This window comes from Xiphias gladius, chromosome 18 (genome assembly GCF_016859285.1).
Source record: "Xiphias gladius isolate SHS-SW01 ecotype Sanya breed wild chromosome 18, ASM1685928v1, whole genome shotgun sequence".
Taxonomy (NCBI): domain Eukaryota; kingdom Metazoa; phylum Chordata; class Actinopteri; order Istiophoriformes; family Xiphiidae; genus Xiphias; species Xiphias gladius.
The window spans coordinates 2432071-2455240 of record NC_053417.1 but is presented as its reverse complement, the minus strand read 5'-3'; the positions used below and the strand labels follow the sequence as shown (position 1 = coordinate 2455240).

Below are 23170 nucleotides of genomic sequence, written 5' to 3'. Positions count from 1 at the left end.
ATGTCTCAGTTTAATCAGAAAGAACTGAGAGTATATCAAACTGCAATGGAGAGATAAGAGAGTCCGAAAGCCTTCCAGTTTCTTTATGATTCATACTAAGTCATACTAAGTCTTTATGTTTGTCAAGCCTTCAGTCGCTAATAACCAAAGCTATTTAGTTGCCCAGACCAAGCCAAGCATCCACCGGTGCAGCAACTCCACTGGCTGGACATTTTTAGTTATGTGACTCAACATAAAGTACCAGTGTGAATTCTCACCTCACACCTCCCTTTTTGAAAGTGTAGGCGTTTAATTATTTCTTGTTTAATTATTTGTTTATTTATTTTTTTGTATGATCCTGATCCCGGTCATTTCTTTACACTTCAACATTAACTACCTGCCACATTGTAGTGACTGGCTCCTGTGACACAGACTTCCTCTTTGTCACATGCTAATTTTCACTTTCATTATTACACCAAAAACCAAATTCTGAATGTACTGTGAAGTTCAGAAGTGTTTATTTCTCTCTCTACACCCTACCCAGTGATTCCGTTTTTTCCGATTACACATGAACTAAGCACCAATTTCCGTAGTATGACCGACACCAACGGCGGTAAGTTGTCTAAATTTCTTGGTAATCTGTGTCTTTTATCTGTTAAACCATGGGATATATCACTGGTAAGGCAAGAATATTGTTGTGGTACCAGGGAAAACTCTTGTTGCCACTTAATTATCAGTAGGTGAAACTGCGCAGCCGAATATGTTTTTCCCCCCAGTTGTTTACGTAAGGTCTTAGATGAAGACCTTACTTACTATCGATGCAGCTCATATTACCATGTTTGTGTGCGTAAAATAGATTAGAAGAAAGTTTGAGACACCAGCCGTCTAACTGCTCAGTTCCAGGGGAGTGAAGCAGCTTCTAATGCAGCAATATTAATAAAGAATGGTTATATCGAAATGAAAAGTAAATCCCAGTGATCAGAAAATAGAGGCCTGATCGGGTGTTGTAGTAGGTATCTTTTGTTGTAGCTGTGATGTTTTCAAAGTAAGAGAACGACTGTTAAACTGTAAAAACTGCTGTAACCTGTGTTCAGTTGTGTAAACCTTTCAGTTGTAGTTGAACTTTAAAATATTTTTTTGAAAAATGTATATACTCCACTTATCATGTGACCACGTATAAAGTTCACGCAGTCTTGTAAAACCAGAAGATATCGGGTTGCGTATAGGAAGTCTGAGCTGTGCTTTGCAGGCAGTATGTGACAAGAGCTCTGCCTGTTACTGATACACCTATTGGAAAAGGAAAGAAGACATACACACGTATTTCTAGATCCGGCTGAACTCTGAAAACTCTGAAAAGTGATTTGAAAGGTTGGATGAGCTTTGAAAGGTAAGAGAGCTGAAGTTCTAATCATGTGAACTTTGAGCAGAGCAGTGAGCTGAGCACAACAACAGGTTTGATTATCCTGTCCCCACTCACCAAAGAAAAAGGAAAACAAAGCCTCAAACTGCCTCAAACCGGTTCTGCGTCTCCTGTTGACTGTTGACTGTCTGGCTAGAAACAGCTACATTATCAGAAGAAATGTAGCTGTTAACCAGATTATTCTTAATCTCTTACCCACAGTAACCAGGTTACCTACTGGTCAGTGCAGATTTGATATGATTTTTTTTTTCTTTCTAGATGTTCTCCTCCTGTTTTGGATGTTAAAACTCATCCCATCCCAGATCTCAGTGGGATGGTGTCTTCAGCTCATGAAAACTGCCAACCTGTCGTTTAAAATGATTTCTAGAAGAAAACCGTTGACAACTGCATCTTTGTTGGTAAAATTATTAATTGCAGAACAATACAGGAGTCTTGTATTTGCCAGGCAATCATGTATATCTCACATTGCTCCTCCTCTCCAACATTTCTGATTTTGTAAACCTTTTTCTCTTCTCTTTCTCTCTCTCCCTGTCACTCATATACAATCATTTCAGTTTCCAAAAAGAGAAAATAGACTATATAAACTGAGAAATTGAAGGTGTTTCTCTGTCCATCAGACAGGCTTCATCTGCTCTACTGAGTGAACATCCGTAGGGAGCAAATCAGTATGGCTGCTAGCCCCCTGTGGGGGGTCATGTGCTGTTATGGGAATAGCTGACTTACCTGCAACATTAGAGTCAGCATTACAGCTTTGTAATCTCAAAGTACTCTCTTATGGGAAAGTCGTTTTTTTCCTGAATATACGCATGCAGGTCCGCATTCCAGCAGAATTCAAGCAGTCTGCACTTTCAGAAACATTTCCCAGCAGTTTTAGATCAAAGAAACAATAAATACAAAAATATGAAATATGTCTGCATTGCACATATATATATATATAGTCTGCATATATATATATATATATATATATATATATATATATATATATATATATGCATATATATATATATATATATATAGTCTGCATATATATATATATATATATATATATATATATATATATATATATATATCATATATATATATATATATATATATATATATATATATATATATATATATATATATATATATATATATATATATATATATATATATATATATATATATATATATATATATATGCATATATATATATATATATATATATATATATATATATATATATATATATATATATGCGTATATATATATATACGCATATATATATATATATATATATATATATATATACATATATATAGGTGTTGATTCAATTGTATAATCATTTCGGAAGATGCAGTTCTGTTACTTAGCCTACCCTCATTCATATACATGGGGTGGACAAAATAATAGAAACACATATCTGCTTTATAAACATGCTTTACCACCACATATCATCCCTTTTAGTCCCATAACATTACTGAGTATCAGGTTGCCAGGTTACAGAGTTCCCTGGAACAGGCCTTTTAGGAAGGAGTCCATGTTCCATATAGCTTCCTTCTTTGGTCCTAGCTGGCCATCATCTTCTTTCCTTAGGTATCCTCTCCTCTCTTTTGCTTCCATCAGTGTACCTTCCACTTACTTTCCTTCCTCTTCCGGTTGTCATTTTCCACCTCATGGTGGCTGTGAGTCATGTCTTTAATCTTGCCATTCTTTGCTTGTCATTTAGACCAGCTCTTGACAATGTCACCATTTCAACCAGGCTTCACTGAGATGAAAAACTTTTTCTTTTTCTTCACAGATACTTATGATCAAAGTTTTCAATGGAAATACCCTGACATGTCATCCAGCAGAGTATCAGATAGGGAATGAATGCTGTCCTATGTGTCCCATTGGTAAGATCTAACTGAATGGAAAAGGGACATTTTACTGTGGTAGTTATAGGAGGCTTTGTTATGCTGCCAGGTGTCAACCATACTTACCAGAATTGACCACTTGTGTGCAGAATAGTGGAGTCAGTTTTACTCCCATGGTTGGTGTTGTTTATATTCATAGATGAGATGTATTGATGAAGGACCTGTGTCTGACTGGAATTTTATTACAACAGTAAAAGAATAGGATGGAATTGTTTTAAAACTTTGGCTTCATCTGATGGTATTAATAGGAAAGAAACTGTAGTAGAGAGCTTCAGGTGTCACTGACTAGCTCATAACGTACACTTCACCCTCATGATTATACTTTTCATTCATTAGAAAATATTGCACTATATTAAATTGTTGGTTTTCTTTTCAACAGGAAGTCGCGTTAAAATAGTTTGCACAGAGTTCAGAAGTACCTCCTGTCTGCCCTGCATTGACGGAACCTTCATGAATCAGCCTACTGGACTTAAACAATGTTTTCCCTGCACACACTGTGATGCAGGTAGATTTCTTTTAATATTTTCTAATTATCAGAAAAAAACTATGTCTAAGCCTAGATATAAAATCAATAAGTTGGCATATTACTGCAGGTCCGAAAGGCTGAGAACTGAGACAAATGTTTAAGATTGGTTTGACAATGTCATTGTGAAGATGCAGAAATTCTGATTGATTTTGATGAGTTTACTTCACATTACGGCTTTTGCATTAATGAAAACTGACTGCATGCAGAAACAAAGACCTCTGAAATACTGCAAGACCAGTGAACACATTTTTAGTGTCACCACAGACTCTTTTTTTTACTCTTTTTTACATTATACCACATGGAATGTGGTATTTCTTTATGTTTTTTGCAGTCAAGTTATTAGCTGTTAATATCAGCTGAACTAAAGATCATCTTCAGTTTTTTTGACATCTAGTCAGAAAAATTGTTGCTAGTTGCTGTCTAGTAGATTAAACAGAATAGAAGTTTTGTGTCTGTATGTAACCTCTGTATTTGTTGACAGGCTCTGGTCTGAAGATAAAGAGGTCATGTACAACAATATCAGATACAGTTTGTGAACCACTGGAGGAATTCTACTGTATAGACTTCACAGAGGAGCACTGTGCGGCAGCACAGAAACACAGAAGATGTCAACCAGGACAATACATCAGTCAAAAAGGTTGGTTTTCTTGTGCTGACTTTAAGATCATACTGTAGGTATAGTCTTAAAGTTTTAAAACTATAAAAAACTATAAAAAGTCACAGCCTAAATCATGCCTTTACTTGGCACTGGCTCGAATATGGTCTCATTTCTGCAGTTTTCACGAGACCTCTGTTTCTGTCTTCAAGTAGAAACAAAGATCTCATGTCAATTTGTACCATACTGTGCTGAACAGGTGCAGTACACAGAGGCTTGGCAGTCAGTTCTGGAAAAAGAAACTCATTACATTTTGTCTGCCCTCAACATTATCAGTCTGACGTATGGGCTGAGTGATCCATGGGAGGCCAGAACCAAAAGAGCTGCTCTGGCACAGTGGACCGTCCACACCATTTTGGTGTATTAGTCTATATTCACCTGTCTCTTGACAAACCGTCTTCACACATGCCCTTGAAACAGATGGTAGCAGGTCTGAAATATTTGACTGTGTGTTCTGTAGCCTGTCTACTTTACCACAGTCTACCCATCTGCCAAGACGCTGCTACACCACTGGTTCGAGAGCCTCGTGCTTCTTGAAGCTGATGCTCTGGTAGCAAAGCAGTATTTAATTGTTGCCCACTCTTGCTTCATTGAGTGGAAAGTGGAACCGGGGCGTTGGTAGTACAGCTAGTATTTCAGTTGTTGGTGTCCCCGCTCACTGATATCTGCCATGATACCTTCATGAGCAGAAAGAAGCAGAAGAATATTCTTCTTTCTGAGAGGATTATTTGTTTGATTTGGGGAAAAAAAAAAAGTTCTTTAAATCACTTTCCTCATTTTCACGTCATTACTACCATTACCAGACAAAATGGATGTTAAATTGGCCAAAGGACAAAAGTTGAAAAGTGTTAAAATGCAGTTTATGTATATTCTTGACGATTTAGTTATTTACTGGCCTGAGTATATTAACATAAATACCCTATGGTTAAATATTTGCAAGGAGTACTGAAGCTAATAAACATTTGGATAATTTTAGTGTTCTGTCAAACAGTAGTTGGTTTGTTAATGAAGCTAGTGTAATTTCTCCTTTACACTGAATCAAAAGCCCATCTTGCTGTGCACTTTTGTTTTTTGACTGTGTTGATTTTCAGTGTTGGATTAGAAAATCTCAATAATCAAATAGATTTTAAATCTGCTGAATGGAAAACAGACAGGTCTGATGAAATATAAAGATGTCATATAACTCTTTGATCCTTTCATAATATAATATGTACAGTAGTAACTACTTATGACATATATATATATATATATAAAATTTGTGTTTGTACAGGAACAGCCTTCGCAGACAGTGTGTGCTCTGACTGTAGTGGTGGAACATTTTCAGATGGGACATTTACATTTTGTCAACCACACACACAGTAAGTGAAACTTCACATCAGACAAAGACACACCTTGCTTCTCACAACTGCAGTGAATTTGTAGCATTTGTACATTTTCCTGTAAAAATGTCCCTCTATCATTCTAGATGTGAATCAAAAAACCTTCAGCTGATAAGACCTGGAACTGCTTCAACTGATGCTGAATGTGGAGAACACAGTGCAAAAGGGACAGCACTTGTGATCGTCATTCCATTGATTTTTTTATTGATTTTAATACCAGCTGTAGTTTACTTTGTCATGAAGAAAACATATCTAAAACGTAAGATTTGTGTTCAGTCAAAGAAAATGTTATCATGATGTAATGGATCATAATACTTTCTGCCAAGTCTTGACATTGTTGATTAACATGTTTTTCATTGGTTTTGTTTTTGTTACAGGCAAAAAAAGAAATTCAAGAATTTCCAACAGTATGTTTGGTACTTTCTTTTTGAAACTGTACGAATATATGCACTGTAGAGATGACAGTACTTGGTTTATCTAATTAATTCAATTATGTCATTTATTAATTAGATGGAGAAGCTGGAGTGGAAACATTACAGATGACAGTATGACCAGCAGGTAAGACAGCAGTGTATCCTTCTTTGAAATATACTTTTGGCTGCAACAGCGGGGCCAAATGGTCAGCCGAATGCTGCATGACCAAGTAATATGAAAATACATATGTATATATATATGTGTGTGTGTGTGTATATTTAAATATATGTATTCACTGAGGATTTTCTGACTGAGCTGACATCACTCTGGGATGTCTATAAATGAACAATATGACAAGATATTTCTGCTTTAAGTAAACATTTTTCTCTCCACAGCGAAAGAGATAACCCGGAGATAAGCAGAGAAACACTGTTCACTGCAGAATAGATGTGCTCTAGAATCCAGTTATAATTCAGTTGGATGCTGGAACATTGTCTTTGCAGCGTACAGAAATAAAACCACTGCTCTGTATTACAAACTGAACACGCCCTCTACAGAACTGCTGGTCTATAGTCTGGATCATTATTTCACACGGATGTTACTGCACAGAGACTAAAGTCAGCCTGGAATATAAAACTTGGAGCAGGTTGACTCAAGGTACATGAAGGTCCTGCGCAAAATGACAGTGAGTCATGCTGCATGTGCCTGCATGAGAGAGAGCTACAGTAGGATCTGAACATCAGACTGAAACTAGACCTTATAAATAAAGGCAAACAGCTGGAAACAGAGGGCAGTGTGTCCTTTACTGCAGCATGATAGGACAAGTGGTTGTCGTCAACGTGGGAATATTGATCTTTTATTGTTTTATAAGCCTTTTAAGCAAACATTTTCTTCACAATAGACATTTTAATTTGGGAATGACGACGGATTTCCGGTGTATGTGTGAGAGATACCCTCTACACTGGCATTAGTGTTGCAGCGGGTGTGACAGGCTGTCAGCCATATGATGGAGTTTGAAGCTTTTTATGCACATCATTGTCTGCAAAAAATGTCACACAAAACATCACTTGGTATGATAAGCAGGCTGATGTCACCAGTAAAAAAATTGCTCTTAACAAGAGAGCAAAAGAATGAATAGGTGGCTGAGAGCAAGGGGCAACCCAGTTTGTGAACTGCCGCCTTGAAGCCTCGAGTCTGGCATTTTGGCTTTCGCCATCTTGGTTCTTTGGAGCTGGAAGTAGTCACGTTTGGATGAGAGGTTGGATCTGGAGAGGAGCAAGGGGATGGATCTGACTGAGAACCCGAGGAAACTATGAACACCCAGTTATGCAGGCAACCTGACCGCACCAGGCTCTCGGCTGCGCCGTGCGAAGTCACTGACTGAGTTAGCTTCCATAGTTCGAGGTAAACTTTACAGCTGTTAAAGTAATCTTTGTAGCTAACTGCACACATGTCCACATCTGGCAAATATTGTGTATGTAAAGCTGTACAGCAGACTGTTTTTTTTTTTTTTTTTCCCTACTAAGGTGAGAGAATAAAGTATTTTCAGATCACTGATCTAATCAGAGTACTGTTTCTATTTCTGTTTTTAAAAATGTTACTGCCATCACCTCTCTAACAACAGCAGAAATTAAGTCAAAGGCAAGAAATTGAACCTGTGAAAACTATCGACAGAGAATAACAAACTAACTCCTAAAAAGTTGGTCTGTCCTTTCATCAGAGGAAGCTGAACTGGAAGTGGTTTTCTGGCATAATCATCACAACCCATTTGAAAACTTACCCTGTTGTGCATGCAATCTCATTTCACCACAATCAGATGAATGGCACCAAACACACTGCTCCATACTTGAGGCCTTCCATCTGTTGGCACCGGTCATTCTTTTTCCACGGTGTGGATTCTTTTGAAGTTACAGTAAAACAAAAAAAAATGTTTTCTCCAGTTTATTTGTGCGGCAAGTTATATGTTATATGTAACTATAGTGTCAGTCACTACTTTGATCATATTCTGGGAGTTTAATCATCAAGTCTACATTGCAGTAAATGAGTCTTACAATCTGTGAATTTGTTTTAGCTATGGCTGTGAACCAGAGACTAATTACAAGCTAACGAACAGCATAACAGTTTGTGGATATGCCTACCCCACCAACAAATAAAAAGCAAAACCAGAAATTACAGCACAACTGAATCAAAACATTGTAGTTGAGTTCACCAGGGAATGACCCTCCTGGCCTTTTCCAAAGGGTTGTCTGTCAGTCACTCCAGACTGGCTCTAGACCAGGCATGTCAATCAAACCAGGCACACACCCAAACATACCTGTCTTTGAGGTCTACTATCAACTTAATTATGAAGTTCTTTTCAGAAGGACCACCAGAACACTGATCAGAAGGAGTGAATGTAGCTGGTGACACCATAATGACTTGTGGAAAAAATTAGTGGATTAGTATTTCATGATACAAGTTGACGCCTTTTGAATGGAAGTCTATTGGTGTAACAGAATCAATCATACAGTAGTAAAAATAAGTGTGTAATATGTGTCAAATATACATTATTAATATATAATATTATTATTACAAAAAATCTGTGTAAATAGCCATAAGCTGACATGTTATTCCTCCAGAGTCAGTATGTGGAACGTTTGAATCTCAGTATCTGTTCCCCGACGTTCACTTCTGCTTGTCCCGCCCCTATAAATGATGTTTCCCGCTTTTACCTCTCCCTTTTTGTTATTGTACTCCATGGGAGGGGAGCTGAAGTTACATGTTATAACTGACCGGAGGATTTAGTTATTTACTTATTTCGTCACCATAAACAGATATCGCCTCCAAACACGTCTCAGTCTGAGCCTCATCATCGGCACACAACGCACACAACGTCTGACACCACCGGTTACATTAGAGCCACAGAATTTTTTGGAGACACCCCCCGGCGGCCTTCAGTGTTATTGCAATTTAAGGCATTTCCGCAGACTTCACTTCAAACCAGCGTCTACGTCCGAATTTTATATATATTCTATGGCTGAGAGACCATTATTGTTGACTTACAAAAAATGTCTTTTCCTGTAGTAGCAGTGCTGAGTCTTGTTTTGAACAGTTTCTTTTAAACAAATCTGTGAACGAATCGGTTGAAAACTCTGAAGTAACGTGTTATCATATCATGTTGCCGGCGTTACTTGTCTTTGGTAAGTTCCACAGAGATGCTATGGGCCATATGAAGTCTAGACTAGTTACATGATGTCAACACTGTTTTTTAGGGTATGTCGCTGCCATCACCGTGCCAGGACTATGCTGCCGAGCAAAGGAGTACCCCACACGTGACGGACATTGCTGTCCAATGTGTCAAAAAGGTACGAGACGATGTATCGTAAATAAGTCAAAGCGAAAGTAAAGTCTCCATTTTGTTAAAACGGAAGTCCCCCCTAATGTCATGTCATTTTCGACAAAAATCCCCACAAACCTCTGAAGTGAAAGACATCATGAGACACAGTAAAACATGCGCCACTGGAAACAAAATCATATATCCAGATTGCACTTTCATTTTATATTTCTATCTTATGTTTTTTACTAAGGATAACTGCATGTTTGAAATTTGATGTACGCTGGCAGGTTTACTTGAACACAAGTAAACCTGGCTACAATTTCTTGTAGCCTGTTCGTTGAAAACATGTGATTATTACTTTCATTGCTGATGGGCAAATATATAAATCCTTTGGAGAGAGATTAATAAGGTTTGTGCTTCTTCAAGTGTGGTCAGAGTTCAGGAAGTCAAGTTTTGCTGTCAGTACTTCATGAATTCAACACAGAATTTGGCAGTGGTCCTGTATGTCACTCGTCTTCAGGAGTGATGTAGGGACTGTATGGCAATCATGATAAAATCTTAGTACAGCCAAACCTTGCTGCATTAATTGTAGTGCAGAAGACAACAAGCCTGGATCTAGCAGGGCTTTCTTTTTTCTATAACAATCAACTACAATTACAATTACAATTTACAATTACAATTTCGTCACATTTCCACTTACGGGTTAGTCAAATAGATATTAATAAGATTACATTTAATAAGCAGGTCAATGCACTTGTGTAACTTCCAAGTTATTTGATTTATTCTACAGTCAGTGCATTTTGTTAAATTAATACAACAGTTAACCAAGCAACTGCTGATTCATTTGGGCTACCTGATTTAATAGATTAACAGATTAATTGAAAAAAATAATGGCAGATTAATTTTTAATAAATATATTTGTTAGTTGCTGCCCAGTGCAATAAGCGTGAATAGTTTTTATTTCCAATTATCACAAAGTCACCTTATGTTGTTCTGAGCTGCACTGATGGAAAAGATTGGAAAAACATCCAAAACTGTCAGGAATTCTGCTGGGAATGAAGTAATCTTTGTGCTCTTATAATTTTGTTTTGTATAATTATTGGGCTGTCACTTTTTCAGAAAGTGAAGTTCGCCAAGGAATTTGACCTGGCACAAAATTACTTTGACCTCATTCAAATGGCATCCATATTTTGTATATATCTAATGAATATTATTTTTTTCTCTCGTTCGAATGACTGCTCTAATTTTGACTAAAAAAGTGACAGCCCAAGTCTTTAGTGTCATAAAGTCTCCCTGTTTGTTAGAAGCTCTGTTCTAAAACCAGCGTGACACATGGAAAGCCTAGAATAGCAAAATGATTCCCATAACCTCTTAAAATATCTGTTGTTCTTTATCGCTTTTCACTATATTTTAAACTTTTTTGTCCTTGTCAGGATCCTTTTTTTTCAGTAATCTTGATTGGTCAGTAGTAGTCATGCTGTTGACAGGTTTTGATCTGACCCTCTGAATATATCCATGCAGTATAGGCTATCATGGTGATGTGCCCCGGTTATAAGGGAGCCAGCTTCATGATACAGGAAAGCTTGAGTTTGGCATAAAGTTAGATGGATAAGCCACTCATCTCGCTTCTTGGTACTGGCCCTTGATCTTGATGTGATATTGACATTAATGTTGTGTTGTCTTTAACAGGTACAGTTGTACGAAGAGACTGTACACCACAGTCAGGCACACGCTGCAGCCCCTGTGAGAATGGGACTTTTATGAACCACCCAAATGGCCTGAATAAGTGTTTCCCCTGTTCCTCCTGTGTCCCAGGTATAGTCAGTTGGAAAATGTTTAGTTAAATTAAGATCGTTAACACGTAAATGTATTGTCTTTAATTAAAAGGTAAACCGATTGCTGTATATTTAAAAAATAATAATGATCTAAGTTTAATCATAAAATAATGATGATGATGGTGTTTCTTTTATTTAGCTCATGGTCTCTTTGCCCTGCAGAAGTGTGCAGCAACAATCGACACAGTTTGTGGTGTTTTAATTGGGTATTTCTGCAAAAGTTTGGCCAATAATACAGGATGTAGTATGGCAGAGATACATACACACTGTGCACCTGGTCAGAGGATAAAAGAACCCGGTAAGAAAAAGCCACTAAAACTGTGGCTTCACTGTCATAAATGATGGATTTTCACTGGATGCTGGGTTATTGTGTAATGGATCTGAATTTTGTGTCTTTTTCTAAGGAACCAGAAGGACTGATACAGTGTGTGAAGACTGTCAGCCAGGCTATTTTTCACAGGATGGTGTGAACTGCACAGCTTGGACAATGTAGGACATTGTTTATTAAAGAATGACTGAAGTGTTCCCTGGGGTTTATGACCATTAGTGTGAGATTTATGCTTTCAACAACAAATCCCTACCATCCACGGGAATTTCCAGATATTCTCAATATCGCAGTGTCATACTCATTTCATTTGTTTATCTTAGGGCCAGTCACAAAGATAACTAAACATAACAAAATACAGTGAACTGAAACAGTTAACTGTATTTTGAAAGTGTCAACAATTAGAATAAGTATTAAGGAAAATTTAAAAAAAGAAACTCCGATATCTTGAGAACAAAGTTGAAAAAAAGTAATAAGATGTTTTATTTACATGTCCGGGTAGCTGGGTGAGAGCAGTGCGTCAGCTTTTACGTGTCAAATGATAGATGTCGATGACCTGGGGTTATAGGTCTCAACAATAACAATCTTGTTATCATAGACTTTTTAGGATAATGAAATGAAACCAGTTATATAATGTACGAGTCTATAACTGGACATGTTTTCTAGAAATGGCTAGAGCACAGCAGTTTCTTCCAAATATCTAAGCCAAGGAGCACAGACATCATAAAAATTTATGATATCGGAAAAGAAAAAAAACCTGACTTTTATTGCTGTAATATTACAGCTTTTTGTTGTAAAAGCACAACTATTATTTTGTAATATTAAGACTTTATCTTCCAAAATTAAAATTAATCTCAAAATACGATACAACTTTTTCCTCAAATATTACAAGTTTCCTTGAAATATTACAACTTAAATTTTATAACATTACAACTTTTTACTTTAACTTAGTTTGCAAAATTTGACATACTCACAATCTTTTTTTTTTCCTAACTGAGGCCCTGCTCCTCCATTGTAAATATTTTATTGATACATTTACACAGATTTATTTTTACATCAGTGCTGCATTACTTTTTAATTTGTCAGGATTACAAAAATTAGTTTCCTTTGGAATTCCATAACAAAGAACTAAAGCAGTTTTTCACTTCTCTTATCCAACAGTTGCTCAGAAACCCAAGTTAAGGTCAAAGAAGGAGGTCCAAGCAATGATGTGGTCTGCGGGAGTGCATCGAGAAATCATCACTTTTTATCTACACCCCTTTTATTGTTTTTGTCAGTAGCAGTTGTTTGGCTTGTGACTATGGGTTGGTGCTTTCCTTGCACCTCTACCTAATTTATCTAATGTCTGCGACTATGTAACTAAACATTTTTTGCTCCCACTTTTGTACTCTTTCTAACTTGTAATATTTCCCCTCATTTTGGATTTCACGTTAGTAAATAAAAATTTGTGAGGTACAGCCTCTCAATTTATTTCCTGTACATACTCAGTTTAGAAGTTAATTAGGGATGTAATTCAGCTTATTTATACACTTCTGCAGCTCTTCATCTACAGTGGCAAGAAAAAATAAGTGAAACGTTTGGAATTTCCTGCATTTGTGTATAAATTTGTCTTAAAATATGATCAGATCTTCATCTAAGTTACAATAATGAACAAAAACAATCTATTTCAACTAACAACACACAAATCGTTGTATTGTTCCTGTCCATATGGAATACATCATTCAAACATTTATAGTGTAGGTTGGAATAAATATGTGAACCCTGCAGCTGATGACCTCAGCAATGCTAACTGGAGTCAGTCAATGAAACCAGATTGGAGGTGTGTGTTAGAGCTACTTTGACTTTTAAAAAACACTCAAACACAAGAAGCATCTGTTGATATGAATCAGGACAAGAATTGCTGATTTGCATAAAGCTGGAAAGGGTTACAAAGTAATATCAAATAATTGAGATATTTATCAGTTCACAGACAGACAAATAGACAAATTCTCTATAAAATGAATATTATTTCTGTGGCAGGAAGCTTCTGCTCTCCAAAAAAAACAAAACATCACTGCGCCTTAAGTGTGGCAAAGAGCAACTCCACAAAGCTACTGGGAAAAACTGTAAAAATATTTCAGATATTTTCAGTCATTATACTGATATATGAATTGTAGGGTAAAACCAGTAAGATTTGAATATTGACAGTAGACCCTCTGGAGGCTCTTTACAACTAAGCCTTCTACTATTACTACTACTTACTACTTCTTGTACTAAAGGTAGTTGGTGAAATACTGAAATATCACTAGTACTACTGTTACCACGACTACTGCTATTGCTACTGCTGGCTACAGCTGGAATTGGTGCTACTGCTGATAACTGATTGCTGATTAGTTCATGATTACTTTCCGTTTTAAACTCATGAAAAAGACTCCGAAGTAAAGGTCTTTAGGAGGGTCTAACCATCCCTAACACTGTGCTGATGTTCCATCATAATTTTTTCTATTGTTCTAATTGCAGTGTCATGGTATAATTAACAAGCTATTAAAAACCTAGTTACAGGATTTTTTTCAGTTGGTCAAAGTTTGATGTATTAAGACTTAACCAAATAATTATGATATTAATTAGAATATTTTTCTTGTCTTTTAAAGTCTATGGCTTGTGCACTACAGGCCAAAAATGATTTAAATGAACATTGCCTGCAGGCCCTCTTACAGCTCTTTCCCCTTTCTACAAAGTCATTATGACGAGTTTACCACAATAGAAAAAAAACAAACAAACAATATGAACAAAAACTTTGAAAAAGAATTCCTACTAGAGTCTTACTTTTTCTGGCCAAAATGAGTTCTCACAAACACTTTTAAGTGCTGCAGCTAAAATGATTCTAATACTCCTGCGTTAAATGCTGTGGATGCCGCCACTATAACTGCTCTGATAGTTTTGATGATTATTACTGTTACTGTGTCTATTACTATTATGACCTTTCACTAACACTGAAACATTGCATCTAGGCTTTTTAGGGTTGTGAGACAGCAAGTTGAACTGTGTTGAACTCTCGATTATTTTTTATAATAGAAGGGAATAAATCTTTAGGAAGTCTAACGCTCGCCACCCCTAACCCTTTGACACTGTTCCTATCGCTTCCTATTGTTCATATAGCAATATAGTTAAACAATCTGTCAAACGGGGATCTACAGCTTCTAAACATTTCTTTTTAATGCTCATCAGTTAACATAGTCAGATATAACCAAATCAACGAGAATTCAGCGATAATGATTATGGAGGATTTTTTCTCCGTTTAGAAACATTAAATTCTGATCTATATACAACAGCAAAAAGGATTCAAACAGAACATTCCCATAAGACCCTTTTAAAGATCATTCCTTCTTCTACAAAGTCAGAACGTTAGAAAACAGACTACTAAGAGAAACCTTAATTATTTTTGCTGATCAAAATGATTTATCCGGATGAAATTAGTTTTTAATATTTCTATCAATGGAAAAAAATATTAAAAATGGAAACAATTTAGATAGTCTTAATACTAAGCTAAACACTTTTGTAAGTTCTATATTAAATGAATTTTATTGTGCATATTGATGAAAGAAAATTATTTTACATTTTACTTTTCTGATTTTCAATGAAAGAGTCACATAACATTAAAGCGTGAAATTTTAAAAGATATATATACGTGGCTTACATGATATCTTTATACACTAGGAAGGAAAAAATGTATTAAAATTGATCAACAAACAGATGAAATGAAAGTTAAAACTTATCTACATACTGAGTGACTGTGACTGTGGTCACTTCAGAACTAAGGTGTAGTAAAGGCCTATTTTCAAGGCTAAATTCCTCCTGGGCAAAGCAAGTTCCCCCAGTTGTTCACTGAGTGGTAATTACTGAAGCTAACACAAACCAATTGGCATTTTGTTTTGGAAATTAGACCACTAAACTCTAAGCATTAGTGAATAAACTAGCCTGGTTCAGACCTCTGAATCCCTGCCCACATATTATGTTTTGGTATTAAAATAATGAATGAATATAATGAATGAATGAAGTAGAATTTAAAGTCAATTTAGTCTGTTAATTTTATCAACCAAAACCACAAATTTACCTTAAGGGGCTTTACAATCGGTATAGCATAGGACTCCCTCTATCCTTAGACTCAATTTGAATAAGGAAAAACTCTGCAAAAAACACTTCAATTTGAAAAAGTAAAAGAAACCAGGGTGGACAGACATGTAATCATATTTATAGAGTTAAAAGTAACAACTATAGTAAAAGTACAGTATGGCGAAATAGAATGACTACAATATATTAGATAAGTAGTGTAAAAACATTCAGTATATGAAGAATATGCCAAGCAACTTCCAGTTGCTGCTAAGCATTGGTGTACCTGGGCCACATGACCTTCTCTCTCATACAATGACCTGATAAGAAGACAGAAGACTACACATACACATAAGAGGCAGAACTCAGTGACACAACTTTCACAGAGGGAAATGAGACAATAAGTGTGGCTGAGAGCTGAATCTCTCGGAGGATGAAGATCTGGATCAGAGTCAGAGACAGAGAGGCAGAAATGGCATTCCAGTTATCAGGTTACCACTGAGGAACAAGTGAAATGATGGGGATTCAATTTATCTCTAAGTGACAACACATCATCCTGGGATTATATAGTTGTATGCCTTTATTGGAACACTGGTTGGTACACAGAGAGTAGAGGCAAAGAGGGGTCAGTAGGGGTGCACAGCTCATTTTCCCCAGTGGCTGTTGTGGGTTAATGCAGGCATGCTAACTTTCCCCTTATCTTGTCTGCAGAATGATAAACAGACCTGGAACACCAAAGCCTCAGCCTTTATCCCATTATGGATATACAGTAGATGTTGAGAATTTTTTATGGCACTATTGTCAATGGGCTGTTTTAATGACCTGCATGGATAGGCCTATCCATGTCTTAATTTCTGTTTTCATACAAACCTAAAGTTCATATGAGAGTTTTTTTTCTTGCTATATATTTTTCAGTTAGCAGCACACGTCTAATAAAAATATTGTAACAGCATGTGAAAAAATAGAAATGTTTGGTCTTTTGCTGATTTAAAATAACATGTAAATTATACTTGTGCTATATGTAGTGCAATATTAGCCAAGATGTAAAGATGAATCATGTTTTTTTTTTTTTTTAATTTTACACTCTTCATGCAATAAACTACAGCCTTGTACCCTACCAATGAAATGGCTTGCTTGAATAATTTCACAAGCGCACTAGTGTCTTCTTGAAGTTGTTTACTAATTAACCAGCAGGTGGCGCTTAACAACTGCATCATGTGGTTGAGGCCTTCACCAACTTGTATCCATGGAATGTTTGTTCTGTTGGAGTTGTCCTTCTAGGGCCTTCTTGTGATAGCTCTCTTACAGCACAGGTGAAAACCTTTATCATCAAAGGTTTTATCAAAACATTAAAAATTAAACACATTTGTCAAAAACATTAATACAAAATCTCGTGGAACAGTTAATTATTACAGAGAATGGAAGAGACCACCTCTAATGCTGGAACATGACAAGGACATACCACGAAGAAGTTTTAATGAAGTATTCACTCGCGAGGTAGACCACCTGTCTGAGAATAACGGAAACTACAGAGGAAAAACACCATTATTCATACATCACTCTGTCCGTTATGAAGTCACTATCGACTAGCATACATGGTCAATACATCCCTACACGAATACTGGACGTCTTTGCTGGGGCAATCAATAAACCCGACTAGTAAATAACACGGGACAGGTGAATTTGGATTACGGTATCCATAGTGAGCCATAAGAAACTATATCAAGTTACCCTGAGTTTACTCTCACGCGATCAGGGGTTAGGGGATTTCAGTTTCAAAATAAAAGCGCTACCCTGATCCTGGATCCTACTACAGCCTACCTTTGGTAGTATGCGTTTTATTTTGAGACGTTAAGCCGGAAATGGTAGCGTTATTCGAGTCAAGTGACAACTCCTCCGCCAGCGCAGCTTTTAATGTTGTCTAAACGAAAGAAACTTTAAAGTAGCTCGTCAAGTTTTCTTTCGAGAGTGTTGAACGAAACGTTACTCCTGGCTGTGTTATGTAAACTTTATCTTCCGACGTGACCGGGTGATACAGCTAGTACAGGCCTGTCCAGTTAACGTTTGGCTAGTTGGGAGGTAAACCAAACTGTACAATGCATATGCTAGCGTCAAACGGATCCATAATGGACTTGGACACGGAGTTGGTGAAAATTAAAGCACACTACTGTGGGTAAGTATCTAACCGTAGGGAATAAGTAGACACTAGTTAGCTGGCCGTTAACGATGATAAGTGGAAACACCTGTGGAAAGGAGACTCTAGACTTCTGGTGGTGTTACGGGTCAATGTGTTGCCTCGCCTTCTCGACTTTTCAGCAAGGTTCCTCGGTTAAAGCTAGATCAGTCAAAGACACTGCGCTCCTGTATACCTGATCATTGTCAACCTCATCTAGGTAAAGTAAAAATAATGAGAATAAAAATTATATTATTGTAGAATGTTTTAACGGCTTTCCCACCCTAATAAGAATATTGAATACTTTTAGTGAATATTTTATGTCGTTTTTATTTTATTGCATTGTTTGATATGCTATTACAGTAGCATCAGTGGCAATTTATTGTGTGTGTTGTCATGCTTCTCATATCTAACTATTTCTCTTACACATTTTTGGACATGTTACCTCTACCGTTATCTTTAAAGGAGTGCCCTTCTACTCTGTAACCCACAATCTTTTATTATTTACTTTAGTATGTGTCCATGGAAAAATGCAATTTTTCACTTGTGTTCATGAAAAGAACCTTCCTTGGTGTGATTTAGGCTATCTTATGACAACTGAACCTTGCTCTGAAAACTGCCAAAAATGCAATAATGCTACTAAAAGTAGTAAAACGTAGTAAAATAACGTTATTGAATATCCTTTGATGATGACTGGTTATATCCTTATTCCTCCTTCCAGTGTCTCTTCTCAAGTTGCAATGTGTATCATTGAGCAAAAAGTTTGACAGTAACCCTGTCACTTGTCCCTGGGTCATATACTCTTGAGTTGACTTCCCTGCCCTGTTTGTGGACTTAAATCACAGCACCACTCTACAGTCTTTTTATGCTGCCTCATCTCTTGTCTTAACTATGTCGTTAGTTCATCTTTGATAATAAGCTTAACTTGGCAAACAAGATAAGTCTGTTGTTCTGCACCAAAGACTCTCCAAAAGTAGAGACTTGTATCTTCCAACTATCTGGAAAATATAATTTTTGTACATCATTTCTCTCTCTTGATTTATATGATTATTTTTTTCTCTTTGCTACCAAGCAAAACATTTCACAAATGCAAGTAGTTCAAAGCACTGCAGCAATAGTACCCTGTGAGATTCCATGTGTTGTTTAAAGTTTTCTTGCCAACTTATAAAACATGTTGAAGGCTGGATCCTCAGTAGATGGTATTTCTGAGTTTTTATACCTTTAAAAACCCCAAGTGTACATTGAGATCTGTGAGGGTTCTATTGGCCATTCCACAGTTAACATGTTACATGGCCCCAAGGTTCATCCCTATGGAAAGGCCTTCTTGTATTATTGCATTTGTCTTTTTTTCTTACCACTGAATGTTCCTACCAAATATTTTCATATGAGTGACACAGTGTTGGTGTAACTTCAGCATGTTTTATTCATGGGGATTTTCCTTTTTCTTGATGTTGGTACAATCTGTATTCATCCTTTAGGCCTATCTGTAGGCCTGCACCTAACCATTATTTCTCATTACTCAACAAATAATTAATGTATAATAAATTTTCTAAATAAGGATAAATGCACAGCATACCAAAGTGCGTCTTGTAATTATCCTTGTTGTCTAACCATCAGGAAACAACCCAAAGATATTCAGTTTATAGTGACATGAAACCGAGCAAAGCAACAAAATACTTGGATTTGAGAATTTGGACCGGCAATTTGAAATATAATAGCACTGTGGATCAAAGGATGGTGGTTTTGTTTGGTTTGCTGGTCCCTTTGTCAGTCCAAGACTTGGGCCCACAGTAGGGCTGCAATTAAAGGTTATTTTAACATGTCAAAAACAAGTGAAAAATGGCCAAATATTTGCCAATTATTTTTTTCAGTGGACTAATCAAGGACTAATCATTGCAGCTTTAGTCTACAGTGAATTATCATGCATTACTTTTCAAGGTCATATTTCTTATGTTAATCTTGTTTATTTTATTATACTCTGATCTTTTATTACAGTGAAGTTTGGATGCAACAATAATTGTAAGCTGTTATGTCTCTGTCTTGATGCGTTTATGTTTAGTCTGACATTTTCTTAGACATTTTCTCTATCCTGGTCCTGAAGAAACTACTTCATTTCAACTGTACTGCATTTTGTTATAGTTGAAATGGCTAATAAACGTGAACTTGAAATGGAATTCTAGCATGCTAAACTCTACCATGTTAACTTTGCTACAGTTAGCATGTTATTTGTGCATCATTCTAAATGTTAGCATGGCAGTTATAAGCATGACATTATAATGTTTGCATATTAGCATACTAATATTAATTTTAGCATTAAGGTCAAAGTACATCTGAGTCAGTGTTCTCTGGTGGACAAACTATAATGGAGACACTTTCCAAATTAGCTGAGACACACAGTATCCTTTGCATTTCTGTACTGCGATGACTTGTAACTTATTTGCTGGGATACAGATAAGATACGATACAGATATATCTTTGATAAGCTATCAGCTGATAATGGTGGTCTAGTGATTTACAGTGGCTTCAGGAAGTATTAGGACCAGATGCACCTGTCCACAATTTGGAGAGCTTTCGGTTTTTGATTTTTAATAAAATTGAATTAAATTTTAAAAACAAGTTTTCACTTTGTCATTATGCGCGTTTATTGAGTGTAGATTGGTAGGCAAAATGGGATTCTTATCCACTTAAAATTAAAACTACAACACAATAAAGCATGCAAAAAGTTAAGGGGTCTGAATACTAAGCCACTGTATTTGTGGGGCTTTTGTGACTACATTCTGAGTTATGTTACTTTTAAAAATACATTAAAAAATTATCAAATATAAACATTATCAATCATTGAGATGATTACTGACTAATCCTCTCAGAACTAGCTAGTTGACATTACCATGCATAAGTGCATGAATGAATGATGTTGTGGAATGCCTACTAGATCCATGCTGGATTAACAGTAACAAGGTCCACAGTATACTGAGCCTGGTATACACAGGCATCTCATAATTAAAAGATCAGAAAAAGTTAAACAGACTAAAATATTGAAGCCTGAGAATGAAAAGCCACCTTGCTCAATAGTTTATTAATCTTCTTGGCATGAAGGACCACATAGCTCAAAATAACATTGTGATGAGTTGTAATCTGCTCTTTTATACTTAGGGAGTAAAGGTTTTTCAAATGACAGAGGGAAAGAGTTCTAGAGGGAATGTTCTATAGTTTTATATTTTCTGACATTGGGTGAGAGGCAGGGTACACCTGGACAGTTTGCCAGTCTATCAAAGGACTGACACATAGGGACAGACGATCATTCAGGCTCACATTCACATCCATGGGCAATTTAGAGCCACCAGTTGCACTAACCTCCATGTATTTGGACTGTAGGAGGAAGCCAGGGTACCCAGAGGAAACCCAAACAACCACAGGCAGAAGATGCAAACTCCGCACAGAAAGGCTCCAGCCTGCCTGTTTATGTGATGTTTTTATTCAGGTTGATTAACAATGAGTGTGTAGGTAGGGGTAATACAAAGATTTAACTGTTGGACGTGAATGTGGGATATTTCCTTTACCGGACAGGTCTCCTCATGTTGCTGTGAATGTCAGAGAAGTGCTGCTTCCCAGGTAGCACCACACTGATGTAGAACTTACTCAAAACTCTGAATTGGGTCAGAAATGCTTCTCAACTCTGTGTGGTAATATGCGGCCCCATTAAACTCAGTCATATCCAGTTAGTTTTTCTATTGTCTTAAGACACAACCCTCCTGAATGGCATGATATGTTGAATATGCATTCAACCCCTTTTCACCAATCAGGTCAGACTGTTGGTCTCACATAAATACCTGGCTGTTCGCATAAACCCTTTGGTAAGAACTGTAGTTCCATATACTGAGCAGAGCTTGCAGGCCAATTGGTGTAACTTCAAGATTTCATTTCTGGACTTTGTCACTATATAAAAAGTTAATATAACAACTCATATTTTCAAGTATTTTTGTGATTGAGAAGTACAGCTGATAAAGTATCTGAGTTTCAGCAACAAAACGATAATTTTTCAAAATATTACTTTGAGGAATATACATTTTTCTACAAAACAGTTTCTATGAACAAAAGGTGCCAAAGTTCTGGAATGTCAAACATTATCTAAAGACAAGCAGCTGTTCAAGAACTTTGACTAAATAAAATACAAACATTTACAAAACTTTGATTTAAAATCAGGAGTAATCTAATCTAAGTAAGTGAAGGAGAATATGAATCTGAACAGACATTCATTTCCATCTTTATGTTTTTGATACTCTGTACTACAGACACATTTCAGTGGTTATCAAGCAGGTTTTGAGATTTAATACCCAGCCTTATAGAGAAAAGCGGAATTTATGGCCGAGAGGGCTAGAAGATGGCATCAACATCTACTGAAGATTTATAATATTGTTTAGGGCTGCAGTTAGTCAATTAGTCAATTAAGTGATTAGCCGATAGACAAAAAATGATTTGGCAACTATTTTTGCTTGTTTACACTCCTTCAATGTGAGGATTTTCTTTTTTCTATCTTTTGTATCTTTGCAAACTGAGTATCTGGGTTTTGGACTGTTGGTCAAACAAAACAAGACATTTGAGGACATTGCAATGAAAATATGATGGTATTTTTGCAGTAAATAAGTTCCTGTTGTTACAAACACAGCTCAGTATACTTCCACTGATAGCAATTACTTGCTACTCATCGTTCGTCAAAGTAAAGGTAAAATAACAATAAACAGAATATGTAAGACTTCAGTTTTTCCATACCACAAGTTATTTTTAAAATCTGATGTCTACCTGGCTTATGTTTTTTTTCAAATTAGATTTTTTTAGATACATTTTCACGTGTTTCAATATTTAAAATAAAAGATAACCATGCATATTTTTGTTTTTAAAAAATTAAATCCAGTAATAATGAGTCCTTTCAACCTATCACCAGCAGCCATATAAGCGCCCTCAAAGAATATTATTTCTTTGTGTGTTTATTAATAGTGCAAGACAATTGATTAAAAGGAAGACACATATGAGACATGACACAAGGGAAGATACAGAAACAACAAAAGGACAGAAATACAGAAAAGCTGAAGTAATCAATAGTAGGTACATGAGTAAAATTGAATAGACACATTTAGATTTTCTTGTACTACACACGTGAGTAGTT

At 36.3% G+C, this 23170-nt stretch overlaps 3 protein-coding genes and 1 long non-coding RNA gene across 7 annotated transcripts in view; 3 read left to right on the top strand and 1 right to left on the bottom strand.

Annotated features, from left to right (window-relative positions):
- Nucleotides 1-535: 535 nt before the first annotated feature.
- Nucleotides 536-7774, top strand: LOC120804411 (tumor necrosis factor receptor superfamily member 14-like). Of its 3 annotated transcripts, none has more exons than XM_040153856.1 (10): nucleotides 536-592; nucleotides 1658-1797; nucleotides 3180-3273; nucleotides 3674-3799; nucleotides 4302-4457; nucleotides 5746-5833; nucleotides 5941-6113; nucleotides 6232-6261; nucleotides 6365-6412; nucleotides 6664-7774. In XM_040153856.1, the coding sequence occupies exons 1-9, from the start codon at nucleotides 574-576 to the stop codon at nucleotides 6403-6405; spliced, it is 867 nt and encodes a 288-aa protein (XP_040009790.1). In that variant the 5' UTR covers nucleotides 536-573; the 3' UTR covers nucleotides 6406-6412; nucleotides 6664-7774. The 3 variants fall into 3 exon arrangements, with proteins under 3 accessions (XP_040009790.1, XP_040009789.1, XP_040009791.1); XM_040153855.1 differs by having other exon boundaries at nucleotides 6232-6270; XM_040153857.1 differs by lacking the exon at nucleotides 536-592 and adding an exon at nucleotides 1168-1366 and having other exon boundaries at nucleotides 6232-6270.
- Nucleotides 7775-8977: 1203 nt separating this feature from the next.
- Nucleotides 8978-13337, top strand: LOC120804412 (tumor necrosis factor receptor superfamily member 14-like). Its single transcript, XM_040153858.1, has 6 exons — nucleotides 8978-9447; nucleotides 9520-9612; nucleotides 11274-11399; nucleotides 11559-11717; nucleotides 11824-11908; nucleotides 12906-13337. The coding sequence occupies exons 1-6, from the start codon at nucleotides 9423-9425 to the stop codon at nucleotides 13075-13077; spliced, it is 660 nt and encodes a 219-aa protein (XP_040009792.1). The 5' UTR covers nucleotides 8978-9422; the 3' UTR covers nucleotides 13078-13337.
- A 3657-nt stretch (nucleotides 13338-16994) lies between these two features.
- LOC120803703 lies at nucleotides 16995-17520 on the bottom strand. The gene is made up of 2 exons (XR_005709372.1): nucleotides 17296-17520; nucleotides 16995-17154 (listed from the first exon to the last, which is right to left on the bottom strand). It is a non-coding gene; the product is annotated as an uncharacterized LOC120803703 (long non-coding RNA).
- Nucleotides 17443-23170, top strand: part of prkcz (protein kinase C, zeta) — a 125206-nt gene continuing 119478 nt past the window's right edge. The window contains exon 1 of one of the 2 annotated variants that reach the window (XM_040152463.1): nucleotides 17443-18006. In XM_040152463.1, the coding sequence (XP_040008397.1) occupies nucleotides 17930-18006 (77 nt within the window). In that variant the 5' untranslated portion in view covers nucleotides 17443-17929. Of the gene's footprint in view, nucleotides 18007-18071; nucleotides 18227-23170 lie in introns of those variants that run through there. The other variant, XM_040152464.1, reaches the window with a different exon arrangement.

Bases quoted from the DNA above. Each gene is read 5' to 3' on its own strand.
- LOC120804411 (XM_040153855.1), top strand. The intron at 1,798-3,179 runs GTAAAATTATTA...TTTTCTTCACAG, and splicing joins TGACAACTGCATCTTTGTTG to ATACTTATGATCAAAGTTTT. The intron at 6,271-6,364 runs GTACTTTCTTTT...TTTATTAATTAG, and splicing joins AATTTCCAACAGTATGTTTG to ATGGAGAAGCTGGAGTGGAA.
- LOC120804412 (XM_040153858.1), top strand. From the start codon at position 9,423: ATGTTGCCGGCGTTACTTGTCTTTG. The intron at 9,613-11,273 runs GTACGAGACGAT...TGTCTTTAACAG, and splicing joins CTGTCCAATGTGTCAAAAAG to GTACAGTTGTACGAAGAGAC. The intron at 11,909-12,905 runs GTAGGACATTGT...CTTATCCAACAG, and splicing joins AACTGCACAGCTTGGACAAT to TTGCTCAGAAACCCAAGTTA.